Source organism: Thermobia domestica, chromosome 2 (genome assembly GCF_964235325.1).
Source record: "Thermobia domestica chromosome 2, izTheDome1.hap1.1, whole genome shotgun sequence".
In the NCBI taxonomy this organism is placed as follows: domain Eukaryota; kingdom Metazoa; phylum Arthropoda; class Insecta; order Zygentoma; family Lepismatidae; genus Thermobia; species Thermobia domestica.
In genome coordinates this window covers 267127047-267151980 of record NC_137455.1, presented here as the reverse complement: position 1 = coordinate 267151980, position 24934 = coordinate 267127047, and the positions used below count along the sequence as shown (strand labels likewise).

Genomic DNA, 24934 nt, shown 5'->3' with positions numbered 1-24934 from the left:
ACTTATGGCAGTCCAACATAAATCTAAGAAGAAATTAAGTTTCAGATAGTTTCAGAATTCTCACAATCAGCAGTCATTTCATTACAACCGACATAAGAGTCATTGCATGTGCTGGTGTGTCCAAAATGGATGGCATTTAAAGCAGCGAAGAGGATTTGGTGACTTCTTATGTACGTTCAAACTTTGAAGCGATAGAGATGTGAAAATTCTATGCAGTCGGCACAGCACTAGATCGGAACGTTGAGGAGGAAAACTCTCTAGCAATCCTGTAGGCACGTCCTTATAGTAAGGTCTGCGTAGGGCCAACATGGTTAGGTGGAATGGGAGGTGCACCAACTAAACACACATGGTCGAGGAAGATAAAGACTAAAAAACACGAACAACTACGAGAAAATATTGTAAATGGACAAGTGATCGCTCTCATCAACGAAAACATTATAGAAAAGTGATGCGGATTTAAAGTCATTAATTTTTTCTGCTTTCTTTATACGAGGAGAATTCGAAAAGTAAAGGCACATTTGCAATTTCTCTTTGCAGAGATTGGCAACACTGCTAGTAACCAGGGCTGAGTGAGTGTAGTTGGCAACACTTCCAGACAGCGTGTCGCTCGTATTCCTGCATTAGTCGTTGTAGTCCAGTAAAGATAGGGTTGAGAAACGAACAAATTAGTAACAAGCTGAAAATTGGTATGGAAGTAGGGGAATGTGTCAGGAATAACATACTAAAAGTCCCCTAAAATCCCACTGTAGCTTTTCCCGCAATTTTGAAAAATTGCCGCCATTTTTAGACGACGACGAGGAATTTATGGAAATCATCACCCTTTACATTTATTCCTATAGTCATCATCCTAATTATCACAAAGCCATGGATCATATATGGTTGGAAAGCTTGAAAGACAGAAATATAAGTAAATAATATATATGAATATCGTGCTAAATTTCTAGAAGAAGAGGAGGAAGGAAACATCTTTTTTATTAAAAAATGAATATTTTCAGAAATCATGGGAAGTTTGCAACACTGAGAATTATTGCACATGAACGAAACAACACCGACAGATGTCCTTGATATTTATCTCAAACATATCCAACAATGACATAAATCGGTGCAATACAAGCTGAGAAAAAAATATAAACAATATCACTTTCTGACCTCTTTGTACAAAAGTGCATAAGGTGACATTCACTTTCATGACTCTAGTCACCTTCTGTTATTACATAGAACCAAGAGTTATATATCAATATAGATCTTAAGACACGTAAATTCGAACTAGGTAACACTTACACTAATCAAGTTCAATCTGTGGAAGAAGCGCAAAACCCAAAATTTCGGGACAAAACCTGATTTTCACATAAATTGTTTAAAATTTGCAACACTGACAATTATCGTATGTTAACGAAACTCCGCCACCGTTTTCACTATCATAATTATCAATTTACTTTAAAAATGACGTACATTTTTCCCAATGGAGTAAGCTTTTAGGACACATAGTTTTACACCACATAAATATAGCACAAAAATTATTAATTGACAGTATTAGAAAGTAGCAGAAATTGGCCTCCTTTGCATGGGATTCACACACTTAAAATCTCTCAACTACAATAGTCATTTGAATGTAACTTTGTTTTTAAATGTCTTGATTATGACTAGAATAAACTTTTTCTACTAGTACTTTTCAAATCAAACTTAATGTTTACATTAGACGTTAGTATGACTTTAATAACATTTTTGTAACTAATCTATTCAGACCTATTTTATTAGAAATCAATGAAATTATCATTGTTATCTCGTTCACCTCCATGGTCGTCATCATTTGGTTGTGCATTCATACATCAAATTCCTCGACACTTGACATAAATTATAGCACACAATTCCTGCTTTTCAACAACCGCACATACGATCACAGCCCTTTTTACAGTTACAGGATATTAAATGCATGACATTACACGGAGTTGGTTTATCGGTCATTCTTGGAAGTACAAGAATACCTCCTAATGTTTCCCATCCATATTCAGTCACTCGCGTACCATTGAGCAATACCTCGGCTCATAGAACGTACACTGTCAAAGACTTAATTGAAGCTACCACTTTTAACGTGAAACGCGCAGGTAATGGCTTTTCGGATTTAATAATTGAAGATATAGGACACGTTCGTATTCTGAATATCCCAACCCAAACCCACCTTCTATAGGATGTAACATAGATGTTACTCAAGTGATTAAAGACACCAACTTGCTCGAATTGGAATGGATTCATACAGCTGATGACAAGCAAGAACAGTAACTACCAAACATCTTAAGTAGTGATTCTACCTTTCATCAGTCCAGCTAACAAGCATAGATGCTATATATTCGGCGCTTATGTTTTGCAGCAAAGAGTGTGCAGGAAACAAGCCAAAAATGTGCTTAATCACGTTTGATCAACCTACGCTAAAACAAGTGACATTGCAGCAGTGTGTAGAAATTCTGGTGAATTACCGTCGGTGGTTGTTAGACTTGGTTGTTAGAAATTATGCGTCTTTTCATTCGTGCCCAAAGAACTGGAGACTGGAATTTTCACTGCATACAAGAAATGTACCATACTTCCATGCAGCTGGACATCTTTTGTATGCCAAATACGCACATCTGAGCTTACAAGAAAAGTTGCGCTTGGAGGATGAAATGGATCCTCATGAGTTCCAGCTTCTTACAAGATACGGTTATTCACAGGAAAGATAGGAATAAGAAAGATATTTCATTCATTTGACACAAGCTGAAATTCAACTCAGCTAGCAAGAAGTAATGCTGACTCACTCATAGCTAAACTACAATATAGTTGTCTTTAAATCCTTGTAGGCACATCGTAGTAATTGGCGAGGATGTTGACATTTTAATCCTTTTGCATGCACAAGGTAATAATCAGTACGACATCACATTTCGAAAACCAGGACGTGGGCAAAATGTGACAAAAGAATTAGTACTAAGAAGTTGCAAGATGTGCGCATGGCCAAATGTGCTAACTGTTTTGCTCAGCTACCATGCTTTAACTGGATGCGACACATCATGTAGTTTGTACCAACAAGGAAAGAAAAAGACATTGCGATTACTTCAAAAACGGAAAGATTTATGCCAATCAATTGAAAGTTTCAACCATGATAATGCTAGTGTAAAATCTCTGAAGCTGGCATATCATTTCTATTAACATTTTACGCTTGTCTAGAAATAGTAACCTCATTGGATGAAATCCAGTATCATTCATACAACCTAGCAGTAAGTCGCTGCGCCATTCAGAACGAACTACAGTTAGCAACATTGCCACAACCAGTGATGCTGCGAAACATCATATCTTGAAAGCGTATCATCATATTCAGTTGTTTCGTGGAAATGATATGCAAGCTACTGAATATGGATGGGAAACATTAGGAGGTATTCTTGTACCTCCAAGAATGACCGAGAAACCAGCTCCGTGTAATGTCATGCATTTAATATCCTGTAACTGTAAAAAGGGCTGTGATCGTATGTGCGGTTGTTGGAAAGCAGGAATTGTGTGCTATAATTTATGTCAGTGTCGAGGAATTTGATGTATGAATGCACAACCAAATGATGACGACCATGGAGGTGAACGAGATAACAATGATAATTTCATTGATTTCTAATAAAATAAGTCTGAATAGATTAGTTACAAAAATGTTCTTAAAGTCATACTAGCGTCTAATGTAAACATTAAGTTTGATTTGAAGAGTACTAGTAGGAAAATTTTTATTCTAGTCATGAACAAGACATTTAAAAACAAAGTTACATTCAAGTTACATTCAGTCAATGTCACCTTATGCACTTTTGTACAGAGAGGGCAGAAAGTAATATTATTTATATTTTTTTTCTCAGCTTGTATTGCACCGATTTATGTCATTGTTGGATATGTTTGAGATAAATATCAAGGACATCTGTCGGTGTTGTTTCGTTCATGTGCAATAATTCTCAGTGTTGCAAACTTCCCATGATTTCTGAAATATTCATTTTTTAATTTTAAAAAAAGCTGTTTTCTTCCTCCTCCTCTTCTAGAAATTTAGCATGATGTCCATATATATTATTTACTTATATTTTATGTCTTTCAAGCTTTCCAACCATATATGATCCATGGCTTTGTGATAATTAGAATGGTGACTATAGGAATAAATGTAAAGGGTGATGATTTCCATAAATTCCTTGTCGTCGTCTAAAAATGGCGGCAATTTTTCAAAATTGCGGGAAAAGCTACAGTGGGATTTTAGGGGACTTTTAGTATGTTATTCCTGACACATTCCCCTACTTCCATACCAATTTTCAGCTTGTTACTAATTTGTTCCTTTCTTGGCAGAAAAATGAGCTATCTTTATTGGACTATTAGAGTGTAGAAGACCGTTTAACATGATAGCTCCATTGGCGATCTTCACCAAGAAGGAAATGAGAGCAGTGATTCGCTTTTTGTATACGGAAGGTGTGAAACGTGCGGGCATTATTCGTCGAATGCAAGCACAGTATGGTGACAGCTCTTTTATAGTGAAGAAAGATCTACGTATGGATAGAGCGTTTCAAACAGGAAAGAACTTCTTTATGTGACAATGAAAGATCCGGCAGACCATCGACCTCAACGACTGAGGAACTTGGGTACATCATCTCGAACCGGAAAGTAAGGCTGCGAGCATGGTTTGGAAACACCTATCATCACCAGAAGTTAAGAAACTTAAACTCAACATCAGCTAGTCATTGATGCGGTGTAAAATTGGTTACAAATGCAACCGAAAAACTTTTTTTCTAACAGAATAAAAAAAAACTTGTGAAACATTGGGAAAAGTGCATTGAAGTTCAGGGAGGTTACGTAGAAAAATAAGATATGTTTCAGTTTTCTATCATTAGAATAAGTACAGCTTTCTTCAAATGTTCCTTTACTTTTTGAATTTTCCTCGTATTTTAAGTCTTTTTATGCCAAACCAACAAACACTGTGCTAACACTGTAGCAGATCGAGATGGATGTAAGTCTATCTCATTTGGAAAAAGATACCCAATAATCATCCTCTTCTTCGACCCTGCCAACTACCCTCAAAAGCGACTATGATAATATCGGCGTAGGCGGGTAACAAAGATGTGAATGAATGGATTCTCTAATGAATTAAAAATGAAACTGCTCTTTCAACTCCATTTCCTTCCTCACATTGAGGGTCCGAAAACTTAAACGGAGAATTTTCAGGGCTCATAGTGGTCCGGTCTCTTGTAAATAGTTGAAAAGTGATCAAAAATACACGAAAAAGTGACCAAAAACACACGAAAAAGTTACCAAAATCTCATCATGCCCCTTTTTTCCTTTGTCAATTTCTTCATCACCTCTTTCTTTGTTTGTTGTTTTGTTTCATCTTTTCTTCTTTTCGAGCTTCCTCCTTTCTTAGGTTTTCTAAGTATGCTTTGTAGTTACGGTAAGAAGACTTAGCAGATGTAAGAAGCTTCTGAGTAAGTGGAACCAGTTCTGGCCTATTTCCGAATTTCTTCATCCCAGACATTAGATTTAACTTTACTCTTAACTTAACTTAGCTTTAAGTGTTCTCAAAGCCATGAAATATTCAAATTCATCACCTACTCGTAAGAAGAACATGCAAGAAGCATAACACAAGACGAACATGATGAACCACACAAACACACACACACAACGTTGAGCGGAGCTTAACTATTGTGAGAGAAAACTAAAGACTATTATGATAGAAGAAAGAATAGGCACAAAAGAGTTCTCAACCCCACCTTAAGAGCTTAAGCATCCATCAACCATCCACTGTGCTTTAGAAAGAATAAAAGAGAATAATGCTGACTGTTTCACATATGACAGCAAGTACTGAAGCTTTCAGAAGAGTAATGAGTTACAAGTTTCTGCCTTTTTACATTTATTTTTATATTTTTCTTAGAAAACTGCCAATGCAAAACATAAATCACACGAAAAAGTCACTTTACGTCCCTAAAAAGTAACTTTTAGTGCCAAATTAGTTTTTAAAAAAAGTAACTTTTAGTGACCAACTTGAAGAAAAGTAACTTTTAGTTAAAAAAGTGACTCGCTATGAGCCCTGAATTTTGTGTCGATTAGTCTTCAGCTAATCTATTTGTCTCTTTACATTGACGTTTAGTAGCCTGTTTCACTACCGTCCACCAATTATATTATGCTATTCTCCTTGTTTTCCTTCCACATTTTCTTTCATATGTACCCAGAATTCAAATTCCTGTCAAACAATGTTCTTCTTTTAATTATTTTTAATATTGTCCTTTTCCTCCATTATTCCTAACACCTTACCATTAGTTTCTCATTTGACCCAGTTATTTTTTCTATTAGTAATATCAGTATCATTTGAATCATTACACGCAAGTGATTATATAACTATTACATTATATTTGTTTATTATTTTATTATTATTATTCTGCATGCAGCTGGTGGAGAAAACAGCTTATTATGAGAAGCGGCGCCTACTTCTGCATAACTTTGGGAAGGATTTTCAGGTGCATGTGTTTTACTATCATATGTATATACAAGCAAGGATATCCAAAACCTTTCCCCCAGAATGAGTAAGACTGAAGACAAATATGAAGCTTGTAATTTGAAATAAAAGTTTTCCTACCCTTCTACCAGCTTCATTGTTGTGAAGATTCATCAATCCTTCAGCACTGTCTCTGCTTTCTCTTGAATCGACGAAGTCTTTGCTAAAATTCTGCCCATACTTAATGTCCTGTAAAATAAATTAACAACTGCTGCTAATATATCTCACAGAAAAGAACGCATAATACAAGAAAACGAATGGTGGAAAATTGAAGCTTATTCGTTTAGTACAGAAACAACATACGAATGCAAAATTGGTCGGAAAGAAGAAAGGAAGATAGTAAGTTTTACAATCTGTGTTTATAGTTTAGGTCAAAGCCACTATAAGTACTAATTGTTGTGTAAAAACAATGCACGAGGCGATTACGAAGATAGAGCATGCGTATTGTAAATAAAATCTTTAAGTTTTACATCTTATGGTTATGCCGACTAGGCTAATGGAGATGGTGATGAGAAATGAGTGAAATGGTGAAATGAAGAAAGTGGGAGGAAATGGGAGCACTCCGAGAAAACCCACGCATACGATGTTTGTCCACCACAAAGCTCACTTGGCGCGAGCTGGGATCGAACCAAGGATCCCATGCACCAGAGGTGAACGCTCTGCTATTGAACCACTGCGGCCCGAGCGTGTGTATTGTGTAATGGAATTTGCATGAATAGCGTCTGTCGTAACAGTGCAGAGACAATTTCGTACAAAATTCAACAAATAATCTCCGCATAGGAACTACATTTCACGCTGCCTGTAGAAGTTTGAATCCACTGGTTGTTTGTGCTCCATGAAAAATACTGGTCGACAGAAACATCTAGAGAGACAGCGGATAGAGCACGTGGTGCATTTGAAAGGAGTCCAAGAAAATCGACAATCTGAGTTAGTATAAATAGAGAACTTAATGTGCCAGAAACCACTGTATTGCACATTGTATGAAGGCGTCTTTGCTTTAAGCCAAACAAATTGCAGCTCGTGTAGGGTCTGAAACTAACAGACATGCCAAAATGTCAATTTGTGCACTGAAATTCAGGGCCTATTGGAAGAAAATGGATTCGCTGGCAGGAGAGTGTTTACTGATGAAGCAACTTCTCTGTTGAACGTGAAATTGAATCGCCATAACTTTAGGATCCGGGTTATGCAACACCCTCATTCCATTGTGGACTCACCGAAGTGACAGTATGTTTTGCACAATAAGCAACTGCAAGCGTGTGGGCCATTCTATTTTTTACCGAGACACTGTCAGTGGCCAGACCTACTTGGACAATTTATCAGAATAGCTTGTACCACAACTGAAAGATTTTCTTAAATCCATCTTTAAGCAGAATGGGCTTCTCACCATCTTCACGAGTACCTGAATACCACCGGATCAAAACGTTGGATCGGTCGTACAGGATATCACGATTTGGTTATGCTGACCTGGTCGACAAGATCACCCGATCTGTGGGCCTTTGACTTCTTTCTGTAGGGGTCTGTAAAGTTTTGTGTGGGTCCTCCATTGCCACAGATCTTGGAAAATTTGAAGCAACAATCTCTAGAGCAGTGTAGCTGATAACCGAGGATATGTTCGAATGCATCTGGAAAGATCTAGACTATCGGTTGGACGTCTGTCGCGTTATCTAGGGTGCTCATATCCAACACTTGTAAGTACCCCAAAACTTCCAACCTTTCTTTCTTTTTTGCAACCAATTTTGCTTTTGTATGTTATTTCAGTATAAAATAAGTACGTTGCAGTTTTAAACCATTTTTTAAATAACCCTGTATTATTACATTTTATTTCCAAAATATTAAACTAGGAAAATTTTAAATGAAAGTATTACCAGAATCATAGACGTGAACTGTTCAAAATTTGTGGAACGTAAAACTAAAATCCTCCTAATATTTTTGGTGATTTTTCACTGTTAGCAGCTAGAAGTTTTTTTTTCGATCTTTTTTTTAACTTTATGGCTTCAGTAAATTCCCGTTTAGCAATAAAAATAAACAACTCTATAGTGTTTCAGACTGCACTGCTTAGATAGTATTATCGACGTGGGAAAGGTGACTCGCACTTTCTGTCTAGGATAAATATTCAAACATATTTGTTCATAGGAAGAATATTCGAAATCCCAGATGTTTCGAAGATGTATAAAAGTACTCATAAACAACTATGCTTGTAACAACTACAACTAGTTAGAAACATAATTTACAACTTGTGACCCCACCTTTCACTACACCCCATATTTTTTTGTCCATATAGTCGGCGTCTACCGAACTGGCGTATAACCTCCAGTGTCACTTCTACGTTGTCCAACAAGTTGCTGCGATTTTACCAGTGCAACGAAATTGCAGACTACTTCTGCCGAAACTAATATAGAAACGTTACGTTCCTGATCAAAAAAATAACTAGGAGTTCTAGAATATACATTTCTAAAATATTGGTGAAATAACCATGATTCTAGCTTCATTTGTACGTATTTTATAGTCGTTTTATTTTCCTAGGATTTCTTATTGTGTTTATTGTTCATTATAGAAGTTAATTTACCAATGAGAATTAGTATAAATCTTATGAATCGCTTCTAACTTTAAATTAACGTTATGCACAACATTATATCAGGCATAAAATTAATTCTAAATTGGGATAACAAAGTATCCAGACAATGGAATTTACAACTGTATATTGTGATCCAAACTTTATAGTGTGTGAGGGTGCGTTCTCCTGATACTATATTCTATAATATGTAAAACTGTTCAAGGACACTAACCTCAGACACTCTTCTTTTTTCGAAATCATGTTATTATTCTAAGTATAGTTTGTAACAGCGGTTCCTAAACTTTTTACCGCGAATTTCAGATTCATCACAAAATACTCCTTGATGTGATTATATAGGCATATATGATGTGATTAATACATTTCTAGAACATCGTATTTTTAAAAAGTATTTCAATTGTTTATTTTACAGATGCTCTTTTGTGGTTCATCAAATACAGATGATCACTTGGAAATCGCTATTAATTGGGATAATTAATTTTAAGTGATGACAACGATCTAGCCGCACTGAAACTTCTCATGAAATCGACGAAGTTAAGCAGTGCCGGATCAGATCAGAGGAAAGATGGGTGACCATTCATCCTCACCAGATGATGTTGCCATTGTGGCATCCTCTCAACGTCATGAGGATAATTGGGGAGCTAATTGAAAATAGAAAGTAGCGAACTTCGATCTAGAAATTTATCATCCTAACGTACCACCCTAACGTACCACCATGTAACAAGTACCACCCTAAAAGCATGCGTGCTACAAGCCGGCTAGCCTTAGGGCTGTTTACGAGGAGTTTAGTTTTTAACTTTTTTTTCTTTTTCTTTCTTTCTTTTTCTTTTCTTTTCTTTTTTTTTTGCCTGCAGAAAAAGGGAAAATCTCTTTTTCTCAATCATCTGAGTAATGTAGAGAGATTTAAAATAGATCTGATGTCAAAATTGATTTTTGTTTTCTTCTTGATTCTACCGTCTTGAATGTTACTTGGTCGAAACTGTGGGCAGAGTTGGTAACTTACCGTTTCAAGTAGGTACATGTATGGCCAACTTCAACGGCAAATTTCTTAGAAAAACTGCATATACGAGGTTTGATGAATAAGTACTGCTTTATATATTGTATACAACATATTCATTATGTTATAAAACCTCTCCCTCCTTTGGGTTGCATTAGTGTTTACTTTTGTATTTCTCGCTGGTGTATGCAGAGCAAAAATTGATGGATTATATTCTTTTGAAATTTCGAGTGTGTGGTATTTATATATATGTCGCAGAATAAACCTAGCACGAGCGGTATAGAAGGTCGAGATTTGATGCTCCGATTGCAACGAAAAAATATCAGCTCACAATAGGTAAATACAGTTTTATTTATATTTTACTAAATTAAATTATATACTTGATTCGGGTCGTGGCGGCTCAGTGAAGAGCGCTCACCTCTGGTGTGTGGAGACCTTGGTTCAATCCCTTCTATCTCCAAGTCGGCTTTTTTTGGAACAAACACCGTGTGTGGGGGCTTTTTCGGGATCTTCAGTTCCTCCCAGTTTGTTCGTTGCAGCAAGTTGTTCATTAATATCATCATCGTCCCCCTTAGCCTTCGTGAATAAATATGACACATACTATGATTATGTTAGTGTCATATTTTTTGCTCTTATAATACACTGGATGTTACTGGTGAAACAATTACCTTTACCACAGGCAACACTCGCCCACTAAAAGCTGACTTTCTCACTGGAGGTTGACAACAGCGCGCTGGGGGCTCATTGGTTGACGTCATCCGCCAGTTCGGGTGACATGGACTATAAAATCCTACGTCACTGATATTGAATTCGCACAAGTAATCAACAAATATGTATTCAATAACCCGAAGAACCCACATTTCATGCCGTTACGTCCTCTGATTCTACGCTTGTATTATATCATCCATATTGAATTCGTATGACGGAAATCGTACTGTAGACTCATATTTTGAGAACGAAAAAGCTTGAAATGCATAATTTCATAACAAAAAAGTATATTATATAATTTAGAAATGTTTCACACACTGTGTGTTGAACATCTTAATTGGTGAATTTCCAAAATTCGTTACAAGAAATGAACTCAAGGGCTGCCATTACTATGCAAATAATCAGTGGAATCAGGCGGTTTTGGTGTGATGTTCTGTGAGGCAAGTTTCGGGAATTAGGATGACTTTCGAATTTGAATTTGCATAATTTTAAACAGTTTTGGGGTTTGCTTTGCGAAATAGACCATGTTTAGATTTCCTAGAACCACCTGAGGTATAAATATGCCTAATGCAGCCCTATACTTGGAGTATGCGAAATATTATACTAAGTGATGGATTCCGACGATATACTGATAGATCTGTCAGTGGTATTTCGCACATGCATAGTTTTATATATTATCAGAAAAAAATACAAATTTGGTAAGTAATTACATGTTGGCTTTAGATATTTTAATTAGTGTTTTATTTCTAATAAATTGTAGAGTATCATTGTAATAAAAATTTACTTTTAATCAGGAATGCCAGTTTTGATATAAGTATTGGTAAGCTGAGATGCAAGAGCTGAAAAACTGGCTTTTTTTAAAGCGAAGTTTCTTCATGGCTTTTTAGCCTGGCAAATTTTGGATTTTCTTCAACATTTCAACTTTAATGAACAAACAACAGTACGGCCCGTCTTTGTTTTCGCATTATAATACTAAAAGGCAATTAATTACTCCATTTCGAAGAAAAATATGAGTTCACTTAAGAATCAAACGAATCAGTGGACACAACAGATTTTTTAACTCGAATGAATTGTTTGTAGATCTATCAGAATAATGTTCCATGGCAAAAAGTGTTTAGTGAAAATTGAATACTGTCAGCAAGCGTAAATGTTCTGAAAATTAAATAGTTAGACGTAGTGTCAGGCCCATGACAGTCAAAGGGAATCCGGAAGTACACTGTTTTAGTTCATAACTTTCACTGCGAGAGCGAGAGCGATGTCGATAGTATCGCTCCGTCTCGCATGCTAATACTCACTTGTTTAAGAATGTGTCCATCTTTTTCTGATAAGAACCGATTCCAAGATAGATCTTTTGGTGAGAAGTATATCTTGAGCCGTCTTGTCTCAATGTGTTTACAATTGATTTCATATTTATAATTAAATATCCGCTTATTTTATAATATGTTGCTTGTTGTATTATGTATGTGACATTCTTTAAAGCAGTATGGATGACTTGCGGCTGTGTCATTACCGATTGGAAAGAAGTGCTGCTACATGTTTTAGTATTTTCCAGAAAATAGGTTTGTTACATTATAACATTATAGGGTAAATAGTTAAAAGTTTCAGTGTTCGAATATCAATATTCACAAATAATAGTTTTACTAACTTTTATCTAAAATTAAAATTTTGTTGGATTTAGGTTCTGTGTGTTTAACGAAGTAATTGAGTAGCAAAGATACACGTAGGCCTATATATGGCTGACTGAACTTTTTTCGTTATATATACATAAATTTAGCAATACTTAACATGTTTGTATAAGAGCAGAGTGAAAGATAAGTGTAAATTTAACCAAAAAAAGCTGTGGAACTACAAAATGAGTCCTGTTACACCTTCACGTACAGATTAAGAATAGGTGAACCAATCTAAAATCTTCCTTTAGTTGAATTATACTTTAGTGTCCCTTTCAGTACTGGGATTGAGTATAGCCTGCTCCCCCCAGTGATTTTTAACGAATCATAGTGATTCTAACGATTCATATTAGTTCATAATGAATCGGAATCGCATGTTATAAAGATGTAAGATGTAAATCTTGTGATAAGAAAGCTTTAGTATAAGTAGTAGTAGTAGCGGTAGTAGTAATAGTAGTAGTAGTAGTAGCGGTAGTAGTAATAGTAGTAGTAGTAGTAGTAGTAGTAGTAGTAGTAGTAGTAGTAGTATTTAATAGCAATAGTAGTAGTAGTACTAGTAGTAGGAACGGGTTAGAAGTTCCGCAGGGGTTGGTTGGGTTCTGTTCTCTATATAAGTACAATAGAAGTAGTAGAAGTAGTACTACTATTACCGGTAGTAGTAGTAGTAGTAGTAATAGTAGTAGTAGTGATAATAATAATAGTAGTAGTAGTAGTAGTAGTAGTGACTCTACCAGTTCCGGTGACAAAGAACTGGGGGGAGCGGGCTATAAACAAACCCATTACTGAAACTATATGAGATTCAGACCTTCAATTTAAGGTGGAATTTGAACCAACGTAATGCGTTTATATTTCAATGTACTTCCTGGAAGATTAGGATTCGATTTCAGGTGGGAGCTCATGTGGTTTGGATTCCACGTTAATCAATATGTCAACGTCTCATGTAGCCTCGCTGCTGCACGTGAGTTAAGCAGAAAATCAACTCAACTCATTGAATGTACTTCTATCGCAAGTCGAACCGAGGAACATGTGCACTAAAGGTGTGCATGTGAGCCATTTGACCAGTGAAGAAGGCATATAAAAAGTAATTACATATATACCCTGCGTTTGATTAAACTGTATTGTTAGTACCTTGAGAAGTTGCATTTTATAACGGCAAGTTTGAATTGGGAGCACAATTATTATTGCTGCAAATGCATTTTCTGGGCAAAATGACTCATATTGTCTAGAATAGGGATGGCCACAAAGTTCCGGTTCCGCGAGGAACCGGTTCTCGGAGATCCGGTTTTCAGAACCGGTTCTCGGAGATCCGGTTTTCAGAACCGGTTCTCGGAGATCCGGTTTTCAGAACCGGTTCCGGACATGGATCCGAAAACCCGGTTCTAGAACCGGATCTTAGGAACCGGTTCCAGAACCGGATCTTGGGAACGGGTTTCAGATCTGGATCTGAAAACCCGGTTCCAGACCTTGATCCGAAAGCCCCCAAAGACCCGTAAAACCCCCAAAGGAGGCACAGAGTTCACCTTCAAAACACTGCAAAGAGGACCATGCGCTTGTGCCCTCCCCGCCCAGACCCGCTTGTGCCCCCACAAAAAAATGTTGGTCCACCAGTGGATGTTTAGCCAAATGAGTTGGCCAGTTTGCCTATTTAGCCAATGAGTTTGCCAGTTACCCAGTTTATGTAGCCAAATATAACAAGCGGCCGCCGCCTGGGCGTCTGCTTGTCAAAAAAAATGAAATGAAATCTTTGAGTTTTACGTCCCACGGTTATGCCGGTTAGGCTAAAGGAGACGTTGATGATGAGTAATGAATGTAATGGTGGAATGAAGAAAGTGGGAGGAAACGGGAGAACCCCAAGGAAACCACGCACTCGGTGTTTGTCCATCACAAAGGCGCCTGCCTGTCGATTCCATCATTTCATCTAGCACACTGTTCACAGCCTGCCAGCAGCTCGGGTTTAGCGTAGGGATGGTCACAAATTTTCGGTTTCACGGAACCGGTTCTGCGAGGAACCGGTTCTTGAAGATCTGATTTTCAGAACCGGTTCCGACCTGGATTTAAAGAACCGGTTCCGGACCTGGATCCGAAAAACCGGTTCCAGACTTGGAACCGAAAAACCGGTTCCGGAACCGGATCTGTTCAGACCCGAAAACCGGTTCCGCCAGGAATCGGTTGTGGCCATCCCTAGTCTAGAAGCAATCGTACTGCTAGAGTGTTGCAAATTAGTATATGGAAATTAGAGGTAATATACTATTTATATGCCCCGGGCGCCGGATTGGAAAGTCGCAAAATTGGGCAAATATTTGGGACAGTGGTTTGGTTTGATTGGTCAGGGAGGATCTAAAACGAGTTCTTGAACCGGGAGTCAACTAGCGTATTTCCGTCGCTGCGTGGCTTGTACACGTGATTCTAGCCGCAGGTTGTGAACTTCCGCTCTCTTGTCGAAACACATATTTGTTACACAGACAATAATATTATCATTCTATCACCGGTGTGAACATTACAGCCTTCAGCTCATTTCTTTTTGAACACTCCTTATATATAATTTACCATATGTCATACCTGTAAGGTAAGGGGAACCGAAGAATTTCAGCAATCAAAAGTCATTCCCTAAGACAGAAAACGTTCTGTTTCTCTCTGAGCGTTATTTATCTTCAAATATGACCTAGTACTGAAAGAGTACATGGAACATAATACCGGTACCTATAATGGTTATATGACAGTACTGTCAAGAAGTGAGAGAATTGTTGCTTTAGCTTGGTACTAATGGAGGTTACGTGAAATGCAAAAAGTTGATTTGAAAAAGTGTGCAAAAACAAGTACAGATAGAACTAATGCTTACAAATTAGGTTAGATAAACTTATGTATTTTAAACAAAATTTAGTGTAAATAACGCATGTTCTCTGACAGGAGTCCTAAGTCTTCGTGTTATTTGTTAGGGATCGGGCTTTGCATGTTTCCAGCTAGTTCACGGAAACAATGCACTCGTTCAAGCAACTTAATGAAGAAATATAACTACTACTTAATTAATTTGAAACGAATTTTGTTTTTAAAAAACATAGTATTCATCAGGCTTTGAAAAACAAAATCCACATGAGTCCTCGTGGGTATTTTTGGTTTAAATTGATTTTGTGAAAGTTTCTTTACGACGGTAATGTTAAAATGTGAATCTGTAATATCATATACAATGACTTGTTTCGGGGAATGAGTGGCTCAGTAGTAGATCTCTCACCTGTGGCGCATGGGGTATTTGGCTCGATCCAGCCCAGCCAAATGGACTTTGCAGTGGACAAACATCATGCTTATGGCTTTTCTCGGTAATCTCCCGTTTTGTCATTCCACTATCATCCACCGTCTCTTTTAGCCTTGATGGATAATTATACAACATTAAATTGAAAAAGATCTCCAGCTCACGATCTGGAGTAGTAGGTAGCGAACGCACTTTTGTTGCACCGCTAGGAGTTCTTGGTCAGATTCCTGGTTGTTCGGATTCAAGAACTATCAGTTCACGTCTGATATAATTTTAGTGCTAGAAAAAGAACTGAAACTTCAACAAATAAATGCAAGACTGTTTTCTGTTTACTGATAGAAGAGGCTTCAAGATGCTGGTGATGTGTTAGGGGAAACTTTTATGAAGAGCAATAGAATAGCAGTGTGCAGCGATCTGAACAGACAATGATAGTGTAAAATAGTTAGCCTCTTATTTCCAATGAGGCCAAATTGTTGGTGTATCGAAAGTGCTATATGTGTTGAGTGTATTGTGAGGATCAGTGCCTAAGATTATTACTGCCAACAAAACTCACGGCAAAAACACGTTAGCGAAAAAGAACAAAGGTTGGAATGAAGCCCCCTGTTACAGGCACTGCCGAACATTAAAGCTGATTGTCACTTAGAACTGTCGTTCGACTGTGATGAAAGTGGCCCAAGGCTGTGAGCACCAGTTCTCACAGCCTATGTCGAAATCATTCCGCCCCGAATTGCATGATAGGGACATAATGTGTTTGTTGTACAACTGAAACTGTTGATAAGGGACCATAAAGCTTTAGCACACGCCTATGTTGACGCGAATATGCAGCATTGACTGCTGATGTCTGGAAACGTGTGATATGGTTGGATGAGTGTTCGTTCATTATATTTCAAATCACGATCGTGTTTATGTGGTCAGACAGCAGAGAAGCGTATAATATGCAGTGTCTCCACCCAACCATGAAAAGTGGTGGACACTTTGTGACCATGTGGGAGGCAATATCTTGGCTTTTATGGGGTTCTATGTTGACGCTTACCGGTCTCGCCCTTGCTGTGATTATGATCCGATTTTGGAGGACTGTTTGTATCCTATGCGCGGGATGGTGTTTCTGGTCAATTATGCCATATTCTAGGATGATAATGCGCCCATTCATACAGCTGAAGCTGTTGTGTCGTGATTTGAGGAACATGTAGATGAAATTGAACAATACCCCTGGCCCGCCGAATATGGACTAATACCGTCCGACGTAGAGAGAACTACACGCAGAATGATGCAGTATTCCACTCTTGCTAATCACCTCATCTATGGCTCCATTAAGTCACATCAGAGCTGTTCTAAAGGCGAAAAGTAGTGCAGCCCTATAGTATCTAGTAAGTTACATTTTTTCAGGTGTTCCATTGAATTGATACGTATCTGTATATCAGTATTCCTTTGTCATCAAGCGCGTACACAACTTCAAGACGGGAGACCCGGGTTCCACTCCCGGTGAGCTCATGTGGTTCTAATTCCATGTTAAGCAAAGGTGCATGTCTCATATTGAATAGATGTTGAAAGGGACATTATGCCCTGATCCAACCAACGAAATAACATAGTAAATATTATTCATCAAATATAAAAACATGTACTAACCCAGGGTTCAAAATTTCAAAATCAGATGCACTCGACAATCAAAAAATGATGGTCGCCAGTATCTCTCATTTACAAATTATGAGAGCCCCCCCCCCCCACGGCCTTTGGTTTGAGAAAGAGACAATTAGATTCAGTATAATCAATTTTGAATTGGACAATTCATATACATGTTAAAAAGTATCTTAAGACTGCACGTTTGTGTAACGTTCTCTTTGTACTGAAGTACCAGTTGTCGATTGCAGTGATAACGGTATCTCATGCAAATATCAATTTTTTAAAAATGTTTTACTTTACACCGCTTGACTCATCAAAAGGGCCCGGGTCAAAATTGTTCCGCGACAAATGGATCCTAGTCAAAAGGGAATTGCGTCAAACGGGCCCCGGTCAAGAGGGGGCCAACTAAAAAAGGCCCGAGTCAAACGGCCCCGCGTCAAAAGTGCCCTTATCAAAAGGTCTCCGCAACAAAAGGGCCAAATCAAAATGCTCCTCATCAAAATGACCCGGGTCCAAAGAGTTCCACGACAAAAGGGTCCGCTTCAAAAGGGCACGAGTCAAACCAGGCCCGCGTCGAAAGGGCCCAGGTAAATGACTCCGCGAAGAAAGGGCCCGAGTCGAAGGAGAACTGCATCAAACGGACCTGGGTCAAAAGGGGCCCCGCTACCAAAGGGCACGAATAAGAACGACCATGAGTCAACGGCCCTGGTTGAAAGGGCCCCGCATCAAAAAGGCACAAGTCAGAAATGGCCCGGGTCAAAAGGGCCCGGTAATTAGGTTCCACAGGTAAAAAGCTTGAGATCAAAGCAAGAGTGGAGATGAGGCATGCACAAGAGGATAGTGTCCCCTTAGTAAGTTGAAGTGTTTGTGAAAAGAAGGAAAAATATCTGTGGTTATTAGTAACAAATAGGAAAATTGAATGGTGATATTAGTTTTGTTTGCTTGTTGATTGTTCTGCAACAATCGCTATCGCTTAAGTCGTTCTCCATGAAAGTTTGCTTGCACTCTCGTATTTCGAAGTTGATTTTCTCGTGACATAGCCCAATCCGACTTTATCTATTGTTGACTTTCCACTTAGTTCTAAAATTCCATTTTTACCCCTGGATCAAAGTATAGTATAAAAATATTCTGTGAAAAAGATTAGATTAATTTTACTGTGAGAAGACATGTGGATCTATATATAGGGTTAGTGAAAAGTATTGGGGCAGAACAATATAAAGGACATGCGTGGACGGAGGAAAAATAAATGTTACATACAATTGGTAGTACTGCAAAAACTGCATTGATTTGGATTGTGGTCACCATGGAAAGTATCTTGAATTCGTGTATTCAAGCCTAAGCATATCACACAATATTGTTTTAAATGTAAAAGGTTATGATTTTACACTTCAGCTTAGGCTTGAATATTCCCACAAATGAGAATGTGAATCATTTTTGACACATCATCTGTTTGAGAGAGTGTGCTATGTTTAACATATGTATGTAATAGAAAAATGTATCATGATAGGGCAGTAACAAAGAGACGCACAGGTGGAGGAAAAGGAAATGTTACAATTTGGCATTGGTGTAGAAACTGCGTTAAATGATTTAGTGTACATCATGGCAGCCATCTTGAATGCCGCATATTGTATACCAAACAATATTTTTAAATAGAAAGAGGTATGTTTGCCACATAAATTGATGCTAGAATCTTCCTACAAACTACATTTATCGTCCGTTTCAAAAGCATCGGAGTCTACGTTTATTATTTCCGAAAATACGCCACTATCATAAGAACCATGGCTTGTCGCGGTGGTATTCATAACCAAAAGCTCAACTAAAAAGAGGAAATGAATCCTAAGCAAACTACAAGGATGTTGAAACAGTCATACAAACTTCTACTGGCTAATAGAAAAAGGAAAAGAAATATAGTTACATGTTTTTGCCTTTTGAGTACTCATTTCTTTTTAGGGCATATATACTTGACACAGCATGTCAATTAAATTACGCAATACGTGACCTGTGCGCATGAAGGTGAAAAATATTCGTGAAAAGTAAACAGGAGGTACTAGTTGCATGCTGCACTTGGTTTCTAACAGTCAACTGCGTGTTCTACTGCCGGAATTGACCTTGATAGGTGCGCCTTTAGTGGACGCGTTGTAACAAGAGGGCAACTATAATTACCCATGGGTCTCTTGCAGCTATACAGCGAGCTGTGTGCGTTCTGTGCAGGGGCGAATCCAGGGGGGGCGATCGCCCCCCCAGAAGAGGAAACTTTCTTATTATATATATATAAATAAAACCCATCCCAAAGTTTGGAACCCTTAAAAGTAGGAGTATGACAACCCCCCCAGAAGTCGGTCCTGGATCCGCCCCTGTTCATAGTCAACGTAAGGTATATATGAATGTTCAGTATCTTACGTCAGAATACATAGTTTGTTGAACGTTACTCCGCAATTTACTTAATGAACATTGTAGGTTTTATTTTTTTTTTTTAGCATGAAAGAAACACATGGGTTTATCTCACATTTTGCTTAGATAGCCGCTCGAAAGTGGTACGTACTAGTCATATACTATTTATGGAGATATTCGTGACGGGATTTACGTTCATTCATTGATTTAGTTCAACAAGTGATCTCTCTCCTGCTAGTTTCAATTTCAAAAATTCTTCAAATAATGTATGCCTGTGTAGAGGACTGTATCTTTAGTGTTCATGGTTCTGGAGTTCAAGCCCTAGAGGGAGCGTCGAATTTTCGATGTAGATTCAGCATTGAGAGGCAATTGGGGAACTATGACTAAAAGAGGTAGTGATATCTGTGGCCTATTTCTCAAAATTACTAGTCTACTCTACAAGCTATAAAAGATACGACTCTGGATTTCACTAGTTCTTGCAATTTCTGTTTCTCAAAGCTTTAGGACTTGTGAACAGGCAGGGGCGGATCCAGGGGGACGATTGGAGCAAAGATGAAACTTTATTTTATATATAAATAAAAGCCATCCCAGAGTTTGGAGCTCTTAAAAGTAGATCTAAGTAGCAGTATTACAACCCACCGCCCCCCCAGAAGTCCGTTCTCGATCCGCCCCTGGTTCTGTGTCACTTCCTCTCTGCTCCTGGCTGTGTTTGCGAAAATATTGTTTGCTTTCCATGCTTTGGGGTAAGGGGTAAGACACCTTTGCACACCTTGGGAGAGTGGGAGGGAGTAACTTAAAATGATCGATAGACGACCGATGTTAATGTAGAGTTCATAGTTTCAAGCAGTGGCATATACTGGTTTGAAGGCATGGGCTACCACTGATCTTGTATATTGTTATTATTATTAATGATAATAATAATAAAAGTAATATAATAAGTATAATCATCATAATATGCATATCAATGAACAAAAATTGGTTTGATGTGTTTTGTTTGAATTTTTGTTTCGAGACCATTAATGTTTTTCGCTGTAAATGAAATTCCATCATACCTTTGCGCAGTTAACTACTCGTGGATTGCATTCGTAAAATGTTAATTTTACCAATGTCACTTCCCTCAAGAGTCGCCTCTGTTACTGACGTTGGGTGTCATTCCGTACCAATCTTGGCAAAAATTCTGAGTATAGTAACGTAACGCAAAAATGCAGACAGTCACATACTGCGCGGTCACATACCCGTCACGGCGATGTAAAGGCACTTTTGACGATGAGGTTACAAACATATTATGCTTTTTAATCTCGTTCTTAAAATCAGTTTTAAGTGAAATACATTGAAGTCTTTGGTTCATTATCCAACGGGATGTACTGTGATTTATCAGAAAGGAGGGGGCAATAGAATTTCGAAGTAGGGGAACGGAGTTGAGACTCGGACTATGGGCTGCGGTTTACTGTTACGGTGAAAGTGATATTTAAAAGTTTGTGTGTTTATGATCCAGGACTAGTTGAGCAGTGAATTAGTTATCGCACCGGCACGATAAGATGGATACTATTTTCAATTCCTATCCTAGTCCCATATGTTTCTTTTGTTTTATTTTGTTGGCACATAATTATCCACCAAAACTTAATATTGAAAGCTGGATTATTTGCAATGGGAAGTTACCAATTACCCTTTTTATTGCGTCTGGAATTAAATTTTAGTATTTAAAGCGATTTCGAAAAACGCTGTTATCTTCGTCGCTAGATTTCGTTCACTTCCTCGCAATTCATTTCTTTCAACAAGTATTGAAATCTAGAGTTGAAATTGGCTTGCCTGTTGGTCTATTCGATAACGTGATGAGTACTGTGTTCTATTCCCATGGAAAAGATTTGAAACTTGAACACATTATGTTGGTTCGGTTTTAACCTTCCAATGTAGGTCTACGCCTCATATAGCTTCGGTGCTGAAAAGGATAAATAATTCCAACATATACCAAACTACACACTACTGGTTGTAAGTACAGAATATAATTACCATACACCCATATATCACTATTTCAGTTCCGATGTGACTGATTGAATTTTGATAACTGTAGAGTATGGACTGAAGTTTAATGTTCTATTTTCTATTTAGTCTTCTGCTACGGCAGCAGATATTTGCCACCTAACTATAAGCTTCTGTATTCTGGAAGCACATGATTTTTCTTTACCAGTCCCTGAAATTTCGTTATAATTCTAGATCTTCAAGTTAAACTCTTCCGAAGAATTGTAATGAAATACGCTTATTATCGAGATGAGCCGAGACTTTTACCCGTTATTCCTGTTGGTAGAGGGCTCTTCTGTCCAATAAGATTTCCTTCATTGGATCAAATATGTAGAAGTTAGGCGAAGACAAGTTAAGTCTGTATGACTGGTGTGACCATCTCCTATGGAATTGCTTTAGAGTGCGTTTGTTTCATCTTGGTACGCTTCCCGCCTATAGGGTGGATCTGTTTGCAAACGCATTGTTCCCACGCCACGGTTAAGTTGATAGTTACAATACGCTAGGAAACACAGCAAAACGTGACACCACTTACAAATCACAGTAACACACCTATTCGCCTGTGTCAACTGAGCACTTCAAATACCCGCCAAACAGCAATGACCTCATTTGATGAGCTGACTGACAACTAACGTCACGTACACGACAAAAGCAATAAGACGTCTATTGGATTAAAACGTTCACTTGAGTGCTAGAAGAAAATACTTTAAAGGAAAACCAAGTGCACTGGCGGGAAGTGTGAAAAGATAAAACAAACGTACTGTAATATTTCACAACGTTTTGGCTACTATATGTCGACAGCTGGTTAATCGTTCCGATAATTTGAATGACATCCTTCCAACACCAGATGTATGTTCACTTTGAACTAGTTATTAAAGTCTATAACAGATGTGTTTGGGCTATATGGATAATTAAGAGACGCGCCTCATAGCATACATAAGTAGATATGAATGTCCTTAATTACTTTCTGTCAATACTAAGTTCAATAGAATGAGTCAAAAGTGGTTAAACACCCTCATAATCTCGAATAGAGTTACTTTGTGTGATGTGTTAAAATAAAAAATAGCGAATATTGGCTAATCTTATATTTTAAGATTATAATGATTTTAGAAATAAGACAGGTTACCATAATCGAATTCCACGAAATAATTTAAATACATATATATCTCATTCTCTTTTTTATCTCTTTGTTATCTCATTTATTTTTATTAGCTCTTTATTTTGACAGGTATCAGAAGTGAACAGAAGCATTAAGCTTATACAGAAACCTGAACATTAATTGGGTGGAATAAACGTCATAGCTCTTATTTCTGCATTTGAGAGAATGCGATGAGTCACAAATACCTTATTTTTTTGTTCTCGCTCACGTGAAGGAAACAAGAACCATAACTGTTCTGTTGTTACTCCTAGAAGCTTTTAAGTCTTCACGTCCTTGTATCACATAGTGACAACAATGTGAATGTCAGTATTAATGCTCGCAGTCACTACACTCTTCAGGATTTAAACCAGTTTTTCCGATTCAACTACGCTATGTGTGAAATAGAAGGAAATCGGTTGTCTCCACCTACTTCACAGTCCCTTAATCATGAATAGAAGACGCGAGTATCTGTACAGTCTGTACGACAGAATCAGTCATTATTGACAAAAAATAATATTCTTTATTTTATGTATGAAATCTGTAACCAGTATTAATCATTTATCGTTAGATTGCAAGCCTATTTCTACCATTATACAAGTTTGTAGATACAGTAGGTGCATGTATTCTCTTTGTTACTGCTTACAAAACTAAGCGTAATGGGCTTTACCCCATATGAATGATATTCTTATTTAGCTATCGACGTAGAAACCAGGAACTAGCAAGAAGGTATCTCCAGATAATTAACTCGAAGAGCTATAGGTCTACTTTGAATGTTAATCTGACTGTGTACCAGAATATTGCTAGACTTATGACTCATCAAAAAATTGAGAACAAAAAGTAATTATTGGTTTATACATTTTTGTTACCGTTGCCTCTAATGGAAATTGATGGTTTGCTTTCTTTCGTGTTTATTTCCATGATTTTCTATCCTTTACTGAGTTAAAAAGTGTGTAATATTTTGTACGCTATACATCTTATAAATATTTGAGTATACACATTTGTTTGTGAAATGTACAGATTTGTATCCTATTTAATGGGATCTATATTTGTATTGCAATCTTATTTCCACTTTGAAATTATCAGTGCTTAAATGGATGTTGTGGAAAACGTAGACAATTTTATAAAGTTTTTGTATCTGTAAATTGAAGAATGAAAAATAAAAGAAAGAATAAGGCGGAGATAGTAAAATTAAGACTGCTCTTTTAAGTTGCATTGTTATTGTGTAATAAGTACATAGTACTAATGTTAAATAAAAGGAACTGCAGTAATTATGATTCTTATTTACAATCGTCAATTTCTCCTAAGCATGATTTACTTCCGTTATACAAATACTAGAGCTCCATCACTACGGGCTCAGGACCTTCATTCCATGATAATGTTCACAGAATTTGAGGATTCCAAAGCAACGCAAAAGTAATTATTACATCTATGTAGATTTTCCCAAGTTGAATGTTATCTTAATTTATTCTGGCAGAAATGTCAACCTTTTAGTTATGGAACAGCAAGGAAGGAGTGACTGTTTTAGGTGAGACTGAAATTCAGGTAAGTTTTTTTAAAAATGCTCGCCAAGGCATGCAATCATGATAAGATGGGTGATAATGGTGAGGAAACGGGAGAACCCTGAGAACATTCATGCACGCGGTGTTTGTCCACTACAAAGTTAACTCGGCGCGAATTGGAATCGAACCAGAGACCCATGCACTAGACGTGAACGCTTTACCATCGCGCTTCCCGGTAAAGTTTTCAACACAACATGTTTAAGCAAGCTTTGTTAGGAAATTTATTGATTTCTTACTTAGGGAGAGAGGATTAAAAAAATCTACAACGATTACTTTTTAAGAAAACAGAGAAATTTAAAGTAAATAAACAGTCCTGCGAGCTGGGAATGTAAAGACCACTGGCGCAAATCCCGAGGAAATGAGGGGGACATGTCCCCTCCAACCTTAAAACTGAGGTGAACTGTTCCCCAATAATCTGATTTGAAATGTGTTTTTCGGTGAGAAATGTGATGATTTGTGTCCGATTGCCACAAAGGAAAGTGCAATGAAATTG

At 37.5% G+C, this 24934-nt stretch overlaps 1 protein-coding gene across 1 annotated transcript in view; it reads right to left on the bottom strand.

The window, feature by feature from the left end:
* Window positions 1-24934, bottom strand: part of LOC145678482 (protein Wnt-4-like) — a 383056-nt gene that overhangs the window by 58496 nt on the left and 299626 nt on the right. The window contains exon 5 of the mRNA XM_081748665.1: window positions 6608-6715. Within this exon, the coding sequence (XP_081604791.1) occupies window positions 6608-6715 (108 nt within the window). The remainder of the gene's footprint in view (window positions 1-6607; window positions 6716-24934) is intronic.